General features: G+C 37.2%; 1 protein-coding gene across 6 annotated transcripts in view; it reads left to right on the plus strand.

The window, feature by feature from the left end:
• The window catches only part of negr1 (neuronal growth regulator 1), a 305,572-nt gene that overhangs the window by 69,060 nt on the left and 223,561 nt on the right, over positions 1–12,951 (plus strand). For all 6 annotated transcript variants that reach the window (XR_015492707.1, XR_015492705.1, XR_015492706.1 and 3 more), the window contains 1 exon segment: positions 2,543–2,668. Coding sequence is in view for 3 of the 6 variants with exons in the window: in XM_087255422.1 (XP_087111548.1) it covers positions 2,543–2,668 (126 nt within the window). In the remaining 3 variants the exon portion in view is untranslated.

Below are 12,951 nucleotides of genomic sequence, written 5' to 3' on the forward strand. Positions count from 1 at the left end.
AGACTCAAAAAGGAAAGTTGTAGGCAGCAATTATGTTACTTAAACAGTAGGTGGCAACAACCAGCCCTCAGAAATATGGCACTGAATAATTCTTCAAAAATGACACGTCAAGCAATGAAACATAAAGTTTTATGAGTGAATAACTGAACCGTTTATTGAAAATGAGAATAAAAATAAATATGGGTTGTACAAATTAGTTTTATACATTAATGTATACATTATACATTAGCGTTATTAACAACAGTAGTAGTAACAGTAAGTTTTTCACAGTACTGAATATTTTACTATTTAGATTTATTAACAAAAAGTTCTGCATGTTAAAACCAAAAGTTTCTTGAAGTGCTGTTTTTGTAATAAATGGAAAGCAAATTACATTTGTCTCCTCCCTTTTTGGCTGATTTAAAAAATGGTCTGATCTGTGACTAAAAACCGTAATGTGACCGATACGTAAGATTTGTGATGCGTTACACCACTAATTCTAATGTTTAATTCAATTTGTATGTCTGTAGTTAAGGTCAAGAAACTATCAATGACCCTGTCATAAAGTTCACTGTTATAATGGCTTCATGACATAAGGCCTCATGTCTATGACAGATTTATGACTAGTTATGCTGTTTTGATAATGTCAAGCTGTCATAAAAAAGACATCTTTATGTCATCTTTATATTTACAGTTTTTTTCCAACTGCTAACACATGTTTTCAAAACAGGGTCGCCATTAAAAAAAAAAAAAAAAAGGAAAAAGCATCCAGAGAAGCCTCATGTGAACATACTGTAAGGTTGACCATCATACACTTGGCCACAGCCATATCACCCTGCAGCCCAAGACCGGCTACTCACTGAAGCTAAGCAGGGCTGAGCCTGGTTAGTACCTGGATGGGAGACCACTAGGGAACACTAGGTTGCTGTTGGAAGTGGTGTTAGTGAGGCCAGCAGGGGGCGCTCAACCTGTGGTCTGCATGAGTCCTAATGCCCCAGTAAAAGTGAAGGGGACACTACACTGTCAGTGAGCGCCGTCTTTCGGATGAGACGTTAAAACCGAGGTCCTGACTCTCATTAAAAATCCCATGGCACTTCTCGTGAAAGAGCAGGGGTGTAACCCCGGTGTCCTGGTCAAAGTCCCTCTATCGGCCCTTACGATCATGGCCTCCCAATCATCCCCTTCCACCGAATTGGCCATATCACTGTCTCTCCACTCCACCAATAGCTGGTGTGTGGTGAGCGCACTGACACCGTTGTCCTGTGGCTGCCGTCGCATCATCCAAGTGGATGCTGCACACCGGTGGTGGTGTGGAGAGACCCCCCCCCTCATGATTGTGAAGCGCTTTGTGTGTATGGACATACACATTAAATGCGCTATATAAATACACATTACATTACATTACATTACTTTGCAGAGCCAGCCTAAAAAAAATTCCTATATTCTTTTCTAGAATAATTAAAGATTTAGAAAAAGTGAATAGGGGATATGAATATGGCGGTAGGTCCAGTTTTGGACCAGAACAGACTGGTGTCTTGTCACTTTCGACCTATTTATAAGCCTGTACTACAGTAAAGCAGTGATTGGTTAGTGATCAGTTAAGAAAATAGTGTTTCCACATTTGAACAGTGTGTCTGTGTGATCTGATGAATAAGTGTAACATTTTGATTGGTTGTGTTTGGAAAAAGGAAAGCAAGTAGCTTAGATTTTTGTGTTTAGGTAGAGATTTGTGTGTAGTTCAAGGCTGAGAAATAGCTTATTGGTTTTGGATATTTGGGGTGTAGTTTTGGATTTTGAGTAAGAGGTTTCAAAATTTGTGTGACATGAAAAGATTTTGTGTGTAAGCAGTTGGAAAAACTGTAAAATGAGCTAACTGAGCGAATGAGCATGCATAAAATCTCATTCATATTCATATCATCATCATTATGGTCTCATGAACACCCCCTTCAACTGAAGTGTTACCAAAATATTTTTTAAATCGTTTAAAAAATGGATGGTTTTGGTGAGTTTTAGGTCTGTTTGATGGAATATTTTACACCATTACGCTTCTTGGCTCATAGACTATGCATATCCATATGATCATTCATTCAAATCAAATTACACTTAGACTCTATAATTATACTTGTGAGCTAATTGTAGGATTTTTTTCACCCTGTCAGTATGAAGCAGTGGAAGAAAATTTGATGTCTTCCAAATGTTAATAATTATCAGAAATAATTTGGCATTTAAATCGAAATTGCTTGAGTGGGCCTATTTCAGTTTGTTATAATGAAACCTTTATTTTTAAATTTGGCACATATATGTAGAATTACCATCTATGCGTTAGACAACCAATAGACAGTGTAAATAAAGGAGAAATAACACTTATTCTTTTAAAATACAGGGGACAGACCTATGACTTTATCGGAATAAAGTGGGATTGGGTTTGGACTGGTATAATTGCTACTTGCAGCTACACTGGCTCTTGTTGTTGTCCACATGCTTGACTTTCTAAATCCAGGCTTTTTGGCCCTGAGCTCATTTGCAGCTTTGTGTGTCTAACTGTTGCTGTTTTGTTTCACAGTTCCCCCCAAAATCTATGACATTTCATCGGACATTACGGTAAACGAAGGCAGCAACGTTTCACTCATCTGCGCAGCCAGTGGGAAACCAGAGCCCAAAATCTCTTGGAGACACATCAGCCCTTCAGGTGAGTGCGAATATATTGCAGTATGTTAGAAACAATTTCACAGCAACCTGAAAACACTGTAGTGTGTACTAGTTGTTCTGTGTGCTGGTTTAGAGGTTCAGAATGTTATGGTGATGCAACCAAGAGTTTCAGGAAAGGATTTCAATCAATTATCACTCCTTTTGCTGTTGTTCTCACCAATTTCTTTTCATTTATATTAAGTTATAGCATAACTCTAGAATACATCAACCTCATCTTTACCTTCCAAAGTTTAAAGCGAAAGATTTTGGCCCTTTTTCAAAGCGAATCAAAAATTCAGCGCACAGCAGTATTTTGGAGTGGTTGTGAATTTTTATTAAAGTCAGCCGCACTTATCTATGGGCAGCCGTATTTATTTAATTCTCCTGTGTATTTTGTGATTGAATTGCTTTTTGAGATTCTGATCAAAAGACTGAAGAGCCATGAAAACCACTACTTATGAAAGCTAGGATGCTTCAAATTGTAGAAACATTAGAAACCGGACGAGATGTGCTTCAATAATTATTAAAAGTTTCATGCTGACAACCATCCTGAATATATTGGTGAACTTTGACTTTTGGTCGGAAGATTCAGTCTGGCCCAAATGAGACCGAAAAGTCATTTGTCTGAGCTATTCTTCTTCAGGCTAATTAACATCTGCGTGGGGAGAGGAGATGACAATGAGCGAGAGCCAGTGACAATAGAAACTTTACAGATTTTACAGCTTCTGCTACTGAAGGTTGTGATGCCGGCAGCTAGCTCTCTGCAACTCTCACATGGTTGCCCACTGAAGCTAAGCAGGGCTGTGCCCGGTCAGTACCTGGATGGGAGACCACATGGGAAAGCTAGGTTGCTGCCGGAAGTGGTGTTAGTGAGGCCAGCAGGGGGTGCCCAACCTGCGGTCTGTGTGGGTCCTAATGCCCCAGTATAGTGACGGGGACGCTATACTGCTCAGTGAGCGCCGTCTTTCGGATGAGACGTTAAACCGAGGTCCTGACTCTCTGTGGTCGTTAAAAATCCCAGGATGTCCTTCGAAAAGAGTAGGGGTTTAACCCCGGCATCCTGGCCAAATCTGCCCACTGGCCTTTGTCCATCATGGCCTCCTAACCATCCCCATATTCAATTGGCTGCATCACTGTCTCCTCTCCACCAATCAGCTGGTGTGTGGTGTGCGGTCTGGCGCAAAATGGCTGCCGTCGCGTCATCCAGGTGGATGCTGCACACTGGTGGTAGATGAGGTGATTCCCCCCACTATGTAAAGCGCTTTGAGTGCCCAGAAAAGCGATATATAAATGTAAGGAATTATTATTATTATTATTATGTACTAATAAAGAATCTTTTTTTTAAAAGTATTTTTAAATAATTTCAGTGATATGATCAGGAATTTATATGCTAACTACAAAACTTTTAGGCCATTGCTTAGTGAGATAGAGTTATATCTGAGCAGTTTTTAAACATATTTCCTACACTGACTCATTGTTAATACATACACCTGTCTACATTTCTGGAGACCGCGAAATATGTACCCAGAGGTATGTCTGCCTTAATATGTGTGTAAAACGAATTATATGGAGCGGTATGATGCAGGTATGTCGCAGACAGCTTCTGTTCCTTTTCAAGCTACTGCTGACCACTGACCTCCATGTGGACAATTTTTCTAGTGTCGCCAGTTTGCTCAGTATAGCTCGGCACATATGGTGATGGACTTGGGATGCAAAGTGGAGTTGACCGCTGAATAATTCATGTTTCGAGTCCTGGAAAGAACAGTCTCAATTTGCCAAAACAAAAACTGCTAGCAAAATGTACCTCTTTACCTGCTTACATATTTCGCTCATTAGAGTCTGGCTGCATATTTGCACTTGCACTCTCGGGCAACCGCGCTTCCGCTGCAAGTGACGTCATTTACACTCGACACCTGTGCCTGCTTGCCTGAAAGTCCTTCAGTAATTTTACTTAACGGTGTCCCTGAGGGGGAAAAATCCCGGAGGTAAGGGATTTCATTAAGAGCGTTGCAACAAACTTCTTATCTGTCACTTTTACCTAAGTGCCTTTTTTCTAAGCGTTTCACTGTAGTTTCTGGCAACAAACACCAACATGCAACGCAGTTGCCATAGTTACGTAAACAGATTATAACAAACCGCGAATGCTTTAAAACGAGCTCTGCAGTGCACATCATCTGTGCCATTTTGTTTTCGTTAAGCGAGTCGAGACGTTCCCTAAGTTTGTTTGTTTGTTTATATATGCTTTGGTTTGTATTAAGTTCATTTGTTTTGTATTTATTGTTTAGTTTTCACAGTGGATTTAGGGAAAAAGCCACCAAATAAACCAGTATTACGGAAACTACTTGTGCCAGTGTATGCTTGAGGGAAATTACATAGTCTATCTCGACATTATGTTTGGGGGACCTATAAAACTAGGCTGGGATTATGTAGAGTCTTTCGAAGCTGCAGTGAAATTTCATATGCACTCCTGCGCGGACATGTATATATTAGCTTATTTATTAAATGGTTTTATTAAGTTATTTATCTACAATCCTGTGAGTCTTTTATCTAAAACTTTTTTGGGGGGGTTGAGAATGCTTGCATTTTGAGTATCATTTGTTCGTTTAAGGGAGCTGATTAGAATGTTTTGGGAGGAAATTGTTACTAAAGACTAAAAGGAAATATTTAATGGCAGCTTTAGATTACTTAAGTTGATTTTTTTTCTTGTTTTTTCATTTATTTTTTTGGTTTGTTCTTGCAACCCAACTTTTATTAAGGGTACCCTTAACCTTTAAACTGGGGGATATTTTGGTTAAGAACTTTCATGCAAACGAGTCCTGCACTGTCCTGCCACATCACTTGGATTAAAATCTGCATTTTTATTTGCAATCGTCTTGGGACCTGCTGAACAAAGTCTTTCTAGAATCATTGCTGTAAGTACACAATGTGTATCTGTTAGTTGTAATACTACAAACCATTGAAATGTTTAAAATAAAAACAAAAATTACTTAATTAAGGACTATTTTGTAAAAAAAAGTTGTAATAACTGTAATGTTTTAAATATTTTTTGAACGATTAAGACAGCATTATTTCTGAAAAATAATAATAATTATAAAGTATTCTCAAATTTTGAAATCCACTGTACATGTAAATATGAATAATGAGTTATAAATTAGCAGTTTCTAACCATATTTTATGAGTTGCAAATATGTTTGAAGCACAGTCAAAAACTGTGAGTGAATGCATGAATGAATGCATAAATAAATGATGTATTTGACACTGATTACAAATTACACTTTCAGATACCTTCCATTTAAAGTATTTAACTGCTAGTCTAACTTTTGTGTTTTCACTATTTTGTAAAACAAAACTATAATTCTTTCAAATTTTAAATGTTGAAGACATAATTTCTGAAAAAAATAATAATCACCATAAGTTATTCACGGGCAGTGCGGTGGCACAGTGGGTAACGCTGTTGACTCCAAGCAAGAAGGTCGTTGGTTTGAGCCTTGGCTGGGTCAGTTGGCATTTCTGTTTAGAGTTTGCATGTTCTCCGCATGTTCACATGGGTTTCCTCCAAGTGCTCCGGTTTCCCCCACAAGTCTAAAGGCATGCGCCATAGGTAAACTAAATTGTCCATAGAGTATGTGTGTGTATGGGTGTTTCCCAATGATGGGTTACAGCTGGAAAGGCATCCGCTGCTTGAAACATATGCTGGATAAGTTGGCGGTTCATTCCTCTGTGGCGACCCCTGACTAAGCCAAAGAGAAAATGAGTGAATGAATAAATTATTCTTAAATTTTGAAATCCACTGTATATTAACTAAATGGTTGTTTTTTTATTATTTATTTGTTGTTGTTTTTGTCATTGGGCAAGCCAATATGTTCTGATTGAGTTTATCATTCTATACCATTAAGTGTAACACAGTATTTGGTGCACATATGGCAGCACTGTGGTAATAGTGCAGAGCTGTAATTACAGTAGCTGTGATTTCCAGTAGTCTTTGAATGACCCTGCAGGAGCATAGAGCCACTGGATTTAATTGCCTCATTGTTTTTTTTTTTTTTTTTTTGTGTGACATCGGACCGTTGATGTCTGTGCTGTTAATTATTGCTTAGCATATAGTTCATCGATATAAACATACAGGGTAATTACTCTAAAGGGTCTATTAAAGACATTATGCATTTTAGACCTCCTCAATACCTCTGACTTTAATGGACATAAAGGGCAGATTTTCATCTCATTCAAAGGTTTAGTTCAAATGAAGTATTTGTCATGAATGTTGGTTGATTGAGTAGTTTGATCTCATAATTATGGTTACAAGATTTACATTTAGGTTTTAGGATAACTTGGATGTACTAACATAATGTAAAATGTGAATATATGTGGAAAAGTAACATTGTTCTGTTAATTAAAAATTTCAAAAATGTAAACAAATATGAGTGAAATCATTTTCTTTTGTCTCTAAAAGGTAAAGATATTGTATCTTTATTCAACATGCTTTTCTGTATAGAAGGTAAATCCTGGCAATTTTAAATAAATTAAATAAACATTGGAAATTAAAGTGAAAAACAGATCAACAATTTAATTTTAAGACACTGTTTTTCAAAATATCTGCCAAAATTGAAAATGAAATGAAATTATTTAATTTTAATTTTCACTGTTACAACACATCCCTGTCCCTGTCAAATCAATAATTAAAATGAAGCTAGTTATTAATGTTCACGCTGTTATAGTGACACAATTAAAAATAAAATGTAAATTTAAGATTTACTTTTATTGACCCTTTTTTATTTCAGTTTTTATTTTCAATTTTATTTTCAACTTCAACCTGTGTGCAAAGCCTATGCTAATCAGTGGGAGGGGCGTATTCAAGTGATGTTGAGGGCTTTCACAGAGCTTGAGGGCAGAAGCACGGTTTTGATGGATGGGACAGCGTGAGTTGCTAATGTGTATATGACAGAAGTAAAATGGCAAAAACTGTTAGTCAACTTTTACGTAAAGCAGCTGCTGGATTAGTACAGCAAGAGGAACAGAGGACACAAGATAACCAACCGTCAATCATCCGTCCCACAGCCGGAGTCGCTGGCTTTTTCGATGGGCACAAAAACTGCAGCGTTAGTACGGTAGACCTTTTGATGAAGTCGTATTGTATACTGTATTAGGTCCTGTGACGTTAACATCTTGTTAGTACTAAAATCTATGAAAAACAGCTAAATTAGCTCGATAAAGTTGGTTTTAGGTTTGATATTCACCGGATATTCATGCACGCAGTTGTAGGGATCATCTGCGAATTACATGCGATGCGAGTTGACCGTCAGCTGTTACGGAGGGCGTGCAAACACGCCCCTCTGAATGAAGTTTACTTTAGTGAACAGAACCTGCATAGGCTGTGTATGACTGGTAATAAAGTTTTAAATAATATTCACTTTGTGGCACAGAGTGATCGTTTGGGAGCCGTGCAGGAAGTGAACCGCTCATAGCAGTGAAAATGAAACCGAATGCGCACACAGTGTTGCCAGATGGAGCTGACTGATTCCAGCCCAAAAAGTATCCAAAACCCGCCCGAAATTTAAAAATACCCACCCAGTCTTCTGTATTCACGAAGATCACAACAGTGACAGATTTTAAGCAGAAAATGACAGATTGTAAGCATGTCTCAAACACAATAATTCAACATCAGAATTATCATCAGCATTAATGACCAGGACAAATCTAAATTCTGTTCAAGTCCACCATTCCAAGTCTATACAATATTTAGCATTTTAACCAACAGTACAGCTACATAACGCCTATTGCTGTTTTACTACATGTTTGAGAATAACAATAATAAAAGCCCACTCATATTAACCTTTGTTTTATAGCTACAGAATCGTGAGAAAATCGTGATCTTTATTTTTAGGCAAAGAAAAATCGCAATTCTCACTTGGATAGGTGACAAGACCTTTGTTAGGTGTATTTTGGTATATAAATTATTAATATTATTATTTTACGGTGTCTTTGGTAAATCTTATCAGTGATGAATTATTTTAAATTGAATGAATCTAATATAATCCCAAGATAATTTTATGCAAAGTTAATGTGACTTTATTGATCATATATTGAGGTTTTAGACCTAAATACAATAAAATCAAGCTGATAAAATATTCACTGATTCAATTTACATAACAAACTATAACTATAAGATCATCTACAGTGCATGTTTTCTGTTTATTCTAACTCTGCACAGCAGTTAGCACTAAACCCTCAAGCTCTTTCAAGCAGAGTGAATTCAACTTGGCTGCCTATCAATGTTTTTTATCATTAACCAGCTGGAAAAAAATCACTCCGAGAGCCATTTCAATGATATTGTTCCTATGTTGTTATCGTTTTATAGCGGCGTGGACTCTGCTGTTCTTTTGAATTTTAAACAGTTCAACGTTTTTATCACCATCTTCCTTGCGTGTGAATGTTCCTTAAGCTGTTAATGCTTATGTTTTAGATGCTGTCAATAATACAATTTCAGAAACACGTGTGTGTGCTACAACCACACTTCACACTCTCTCTTGCAGATGTTGAAGAGCATTAAATGAGCGCTTGTCTATGCTTTAAATCGCACTCTGTATTATAATACTTATTGCCACATAGACACGATTTGGAATGCTTTGGGCTAGATGAAGACAGATCCTAAACTGTGTACAGGGCGGCCTCACGCTCTCCATCCAGCCTGCCCCAGCACGCTTGATCCCAAACATGCTTTCATAAGCTTTTTCCATTGTGATTTAAGGCCTCGGGATATAAGGAACTCTGACCTTTCAAATAGCTGACTATAACACTTCAGATTTGATTTTTTTTTCTCTCCTCCTCATATGATAAGGCTACAGTGAAGCGTTCAATTGTCCTTTGTCAATCCTTTGTTCGTGCTTCTGCCTTCCAAAATTGTCTTTACTCTGGTTTATTGTTTCCCCGAACAATAGCTCCGTACTCGGCACTGACAGTCTGTCTAAACATCGGCAAATGGTTTCAATACAACGACCGGCTCTTAAAAATTGCTCGGACAGATATTCAGCAATTGTTTCGGGGCACTTTTGGGACAATGAGGAGGCTATCGGGGGTTAAGGTGAGATACCGGGAATGGAAAAGCGGAGGCGGTTTCAGGCTTGTGTGTGCGCGAGTGAATATGTGTGCCGGTTGAATGATGGTTGATGGTTCGTTGCTGACAACTCAATGAATGCCTGGGGGAAGCCTCTCATAATGCAACATTCGGCCTGCCGCAGTTTTCTCTCGCGGGTTAACGGTAGAGATGGTACAGAGAGCTGCCACCTTCGCCCATAATGTATTCTTCACCAGCGCTCATCATATCAGCAGCAGGCAGACCTCAAGGAAATGTACTTTGTGCTCTCCACACAATGCGGGAAAGTGCTTACTGCGACTGCACTTAACACAGAGCAATGTGGAATCCTAGATTAACCTTGCTATGATTTGGCTAATTTGGTTGGAGTGACATTTCCCAGAGGCTACAGCGGAGTCTCTCTTGAGCTTTCCAAACAACTCTCGACAAATCGGGAGGCGGTTGGAAATTGCAGATGTTAAGGGGCAAGTTTACGTCTGGATGCATTTCTGGCATGCAGTCAGTGCGCCGTGAGCCTTAAAAACGCTCCTGTGTGTGTGTGTTTTTTTTCCAACACAGGCTCAGTGTGAAAATGTACCCCTGTTTACTTTTCTGGAGAGCGCGAATTATGTAGCCAGAGTATGTATGGCTGCATTTTGTTTTTAAATCGAATGCTACAGGGTGATATGAGAGCTTCTGCAGGGTTGTGATTGTTCTGTACATATTTCCGTATTGTCCAACCTCACTGGGGCGATTGTAATTTGCTCAAATCCAATTTTTATTTTTATTTTTTATTTTTTTGCGGAGGGGGCGGGGACGGTGGCATTGTGAGGTTCATCGTCATCAAACATCAAAGCAGATGACCTGAGGGTTTGCTTTCAGTGTTTATCATTGTGTACACAAAGGACAATTAGCCCGCCTTTGATTTATTTATTTTTTGTCTTTTTTAAACATGTTCCAAATTATGTTTAACAGAGTAAGGAAATTTTCACATTATGTCTGATAATATTTTTTCTTCTAGAGAAAGTCTTATTTGTTTTATTTCGACTAGAATAAAAGCAGTTTTTAATTTCTTTTAAAACTATTTTAGGGACAAAATTATTAGTCCCTTTAAGGTAATTTTTCTTTCGATAGTCAACTCAACAAACTATCTTTATACAATAACTTGCCTAATTACCCTAACCTGCCTTGTTAACCTAATTAACCTACTGAAGTCTTTAAATGTCACTTTAAGCTGTATAGAAGTGTCTTGAAAAATATCAAGTAAAATATTATTTACTATAATCATAACAAAGATAAAATAATCAGTTATTAGAAATGAGTTTTTAAAACTATTATGTTTAGAAATGTGTTAAAAAATCTTCTCTCCGTTAAACAGAAATTAAAACAATGAGGTTGATAATTTAGGGGGGCTAATAATTCTTACTTCAACTGTATATGATATTGTGTAGTCTACAATGTGCGTGTATGACGAAGCCGCTGATCATAAAATAGTTTTAAATGTGTGTGCGGCTGTGCACACTTCTTCCGCTCTCACATTTGCATGCCACGACCACGTGCGCTCTATGTATGTTGTAAATAAACCCAGGACACACATTTGTTATTATCCTCTGCAAATCATCTGTTATTGTGACATTAATCAAGTGCTACAGCCGGGCACTTCAAATTTATCACCTGAATATTTTGATGATAGGCTATTACAAAATTATAAAAAATATATTTTATTATTAATTAAAACTATTAAAAAGCAAGGACTACACTGAGGGAAAGGGAAAGTGAAAGTGATAAACTCTTTCTAGTGATGTATGATATTTTTTCAGGGTGAAATGCTAAAGTATATTAAGCTGTTCAATCTAACTGGACTTAATATTTTAAGGCCTTTAAACGATTTAATGTCTTAAAATAGTTCGAGTTGTTGACTGACTAGTAGTTTATTAATGATGTGGAATAAAGAGTAGACAAAATAACAGGGAAATGTATCTTCTGTGGACACAAGAGCGCCAAACCGAGTTATTGGTGCCATCTAGTGGCGGTTTGTGGATTTGTCCCCATGTTGAAGTACAAAGTACTGTATAAACCAGTGGTCACTAAACTTGTTCCTGGAGGGCCGGTGTCCTGCAGATTTTACCTCTAACCCTAATCAAACACACCTGAACAAGCTAATCAAGGTCTTACTAGTCATACTAGAAACATCCAGGCAGGTGTGCTGAGGCAAGATGGAGCTAAACCCTGCAGAGACACCAGCCCTCCAGGACCAGGATTGGTAACCCCTGTTATAAACCTATCAATTATTACTTAGATCACTGTTAAACTGCTAAAAATTGAAACTAATAAAAACAAAAAATGAATCTTAAATTGTGTGTCCAATGTCAAATATTTATATTTATATAAAGAATATTATTTATTATTATGTTTAGAAGTATTGTTTCTATTATAATTTATTTATATTTATGGAAACAAAAAATGCAAAAAACGTAATTCCTGGGATGTATTTTGTGCTCTTCAGAAATGTATACAGGGGTACTTATCAATAATGAACCTGTTGTTTTTTTTTTTTTTTTTTTGGGGGGGGGGGGGGGGAGTATAGCAAACAAGTTGGTTGATGTAACCGAGGTTGATTTCACAAAGGGATCCATTCTTTATTAAATGTCACTAAAGCTTGGTAATTTCCTCTTTTGGTGTAATCAGTAAGATAAATGATGGTTCGTTGTGAAGTCTCTGTTAGGAAAAAGAAAATAAATCAGTGAACTAAGGGAATTATGGAGTGAGTTAATCACTGATAAAGATCCCTCTGGTTTTTAGCTGGAGGAAGAAATATGGGAGGTTGAAGTCAATGTTTGTTCATTTTGTTACCCAATGACTCTTTTTTTTTTTATTAGCCTGATGATTGTCATTTGCTGTGTACTTAAACTACATTGTTTTGATGCAGTTAAATGTGGTTTTCATTTCATTTGATCTAAAAGAAGAAGCCAAGAGGGGTTTGTAAATTAATAATTTTTTATTATTTTCAAAAACAGCGCTTTTGTGTTATTTTTATAATTACATTTAGCTAAATGGACTCAAGGTCACTTCTAGTAGGCGTTTGAAATCAGTTTTCATCAAGTTCACTTAGGTATTTTAGCACCTTGTCATAATATCTTTTATATTATCATTAAAAACAGCTTTGTGTGAAATATTTGTATGAAATTATGCGCATGCTATTTTTATTTAAAATA

Source organism: Danio rerio, chromosome 6 (assembly GCF_052040795.2).
Source record: "Danio rerio strain M-AB ecotype USA chromosome 6, GRCz13ab, whole genome shotgun sequence".
Lineage (NCBI taxonomy): Eukaryota > Metazoa > Chordata > Actinopteri > Cypriniformes > Danionidae > Danio > Danio rerio.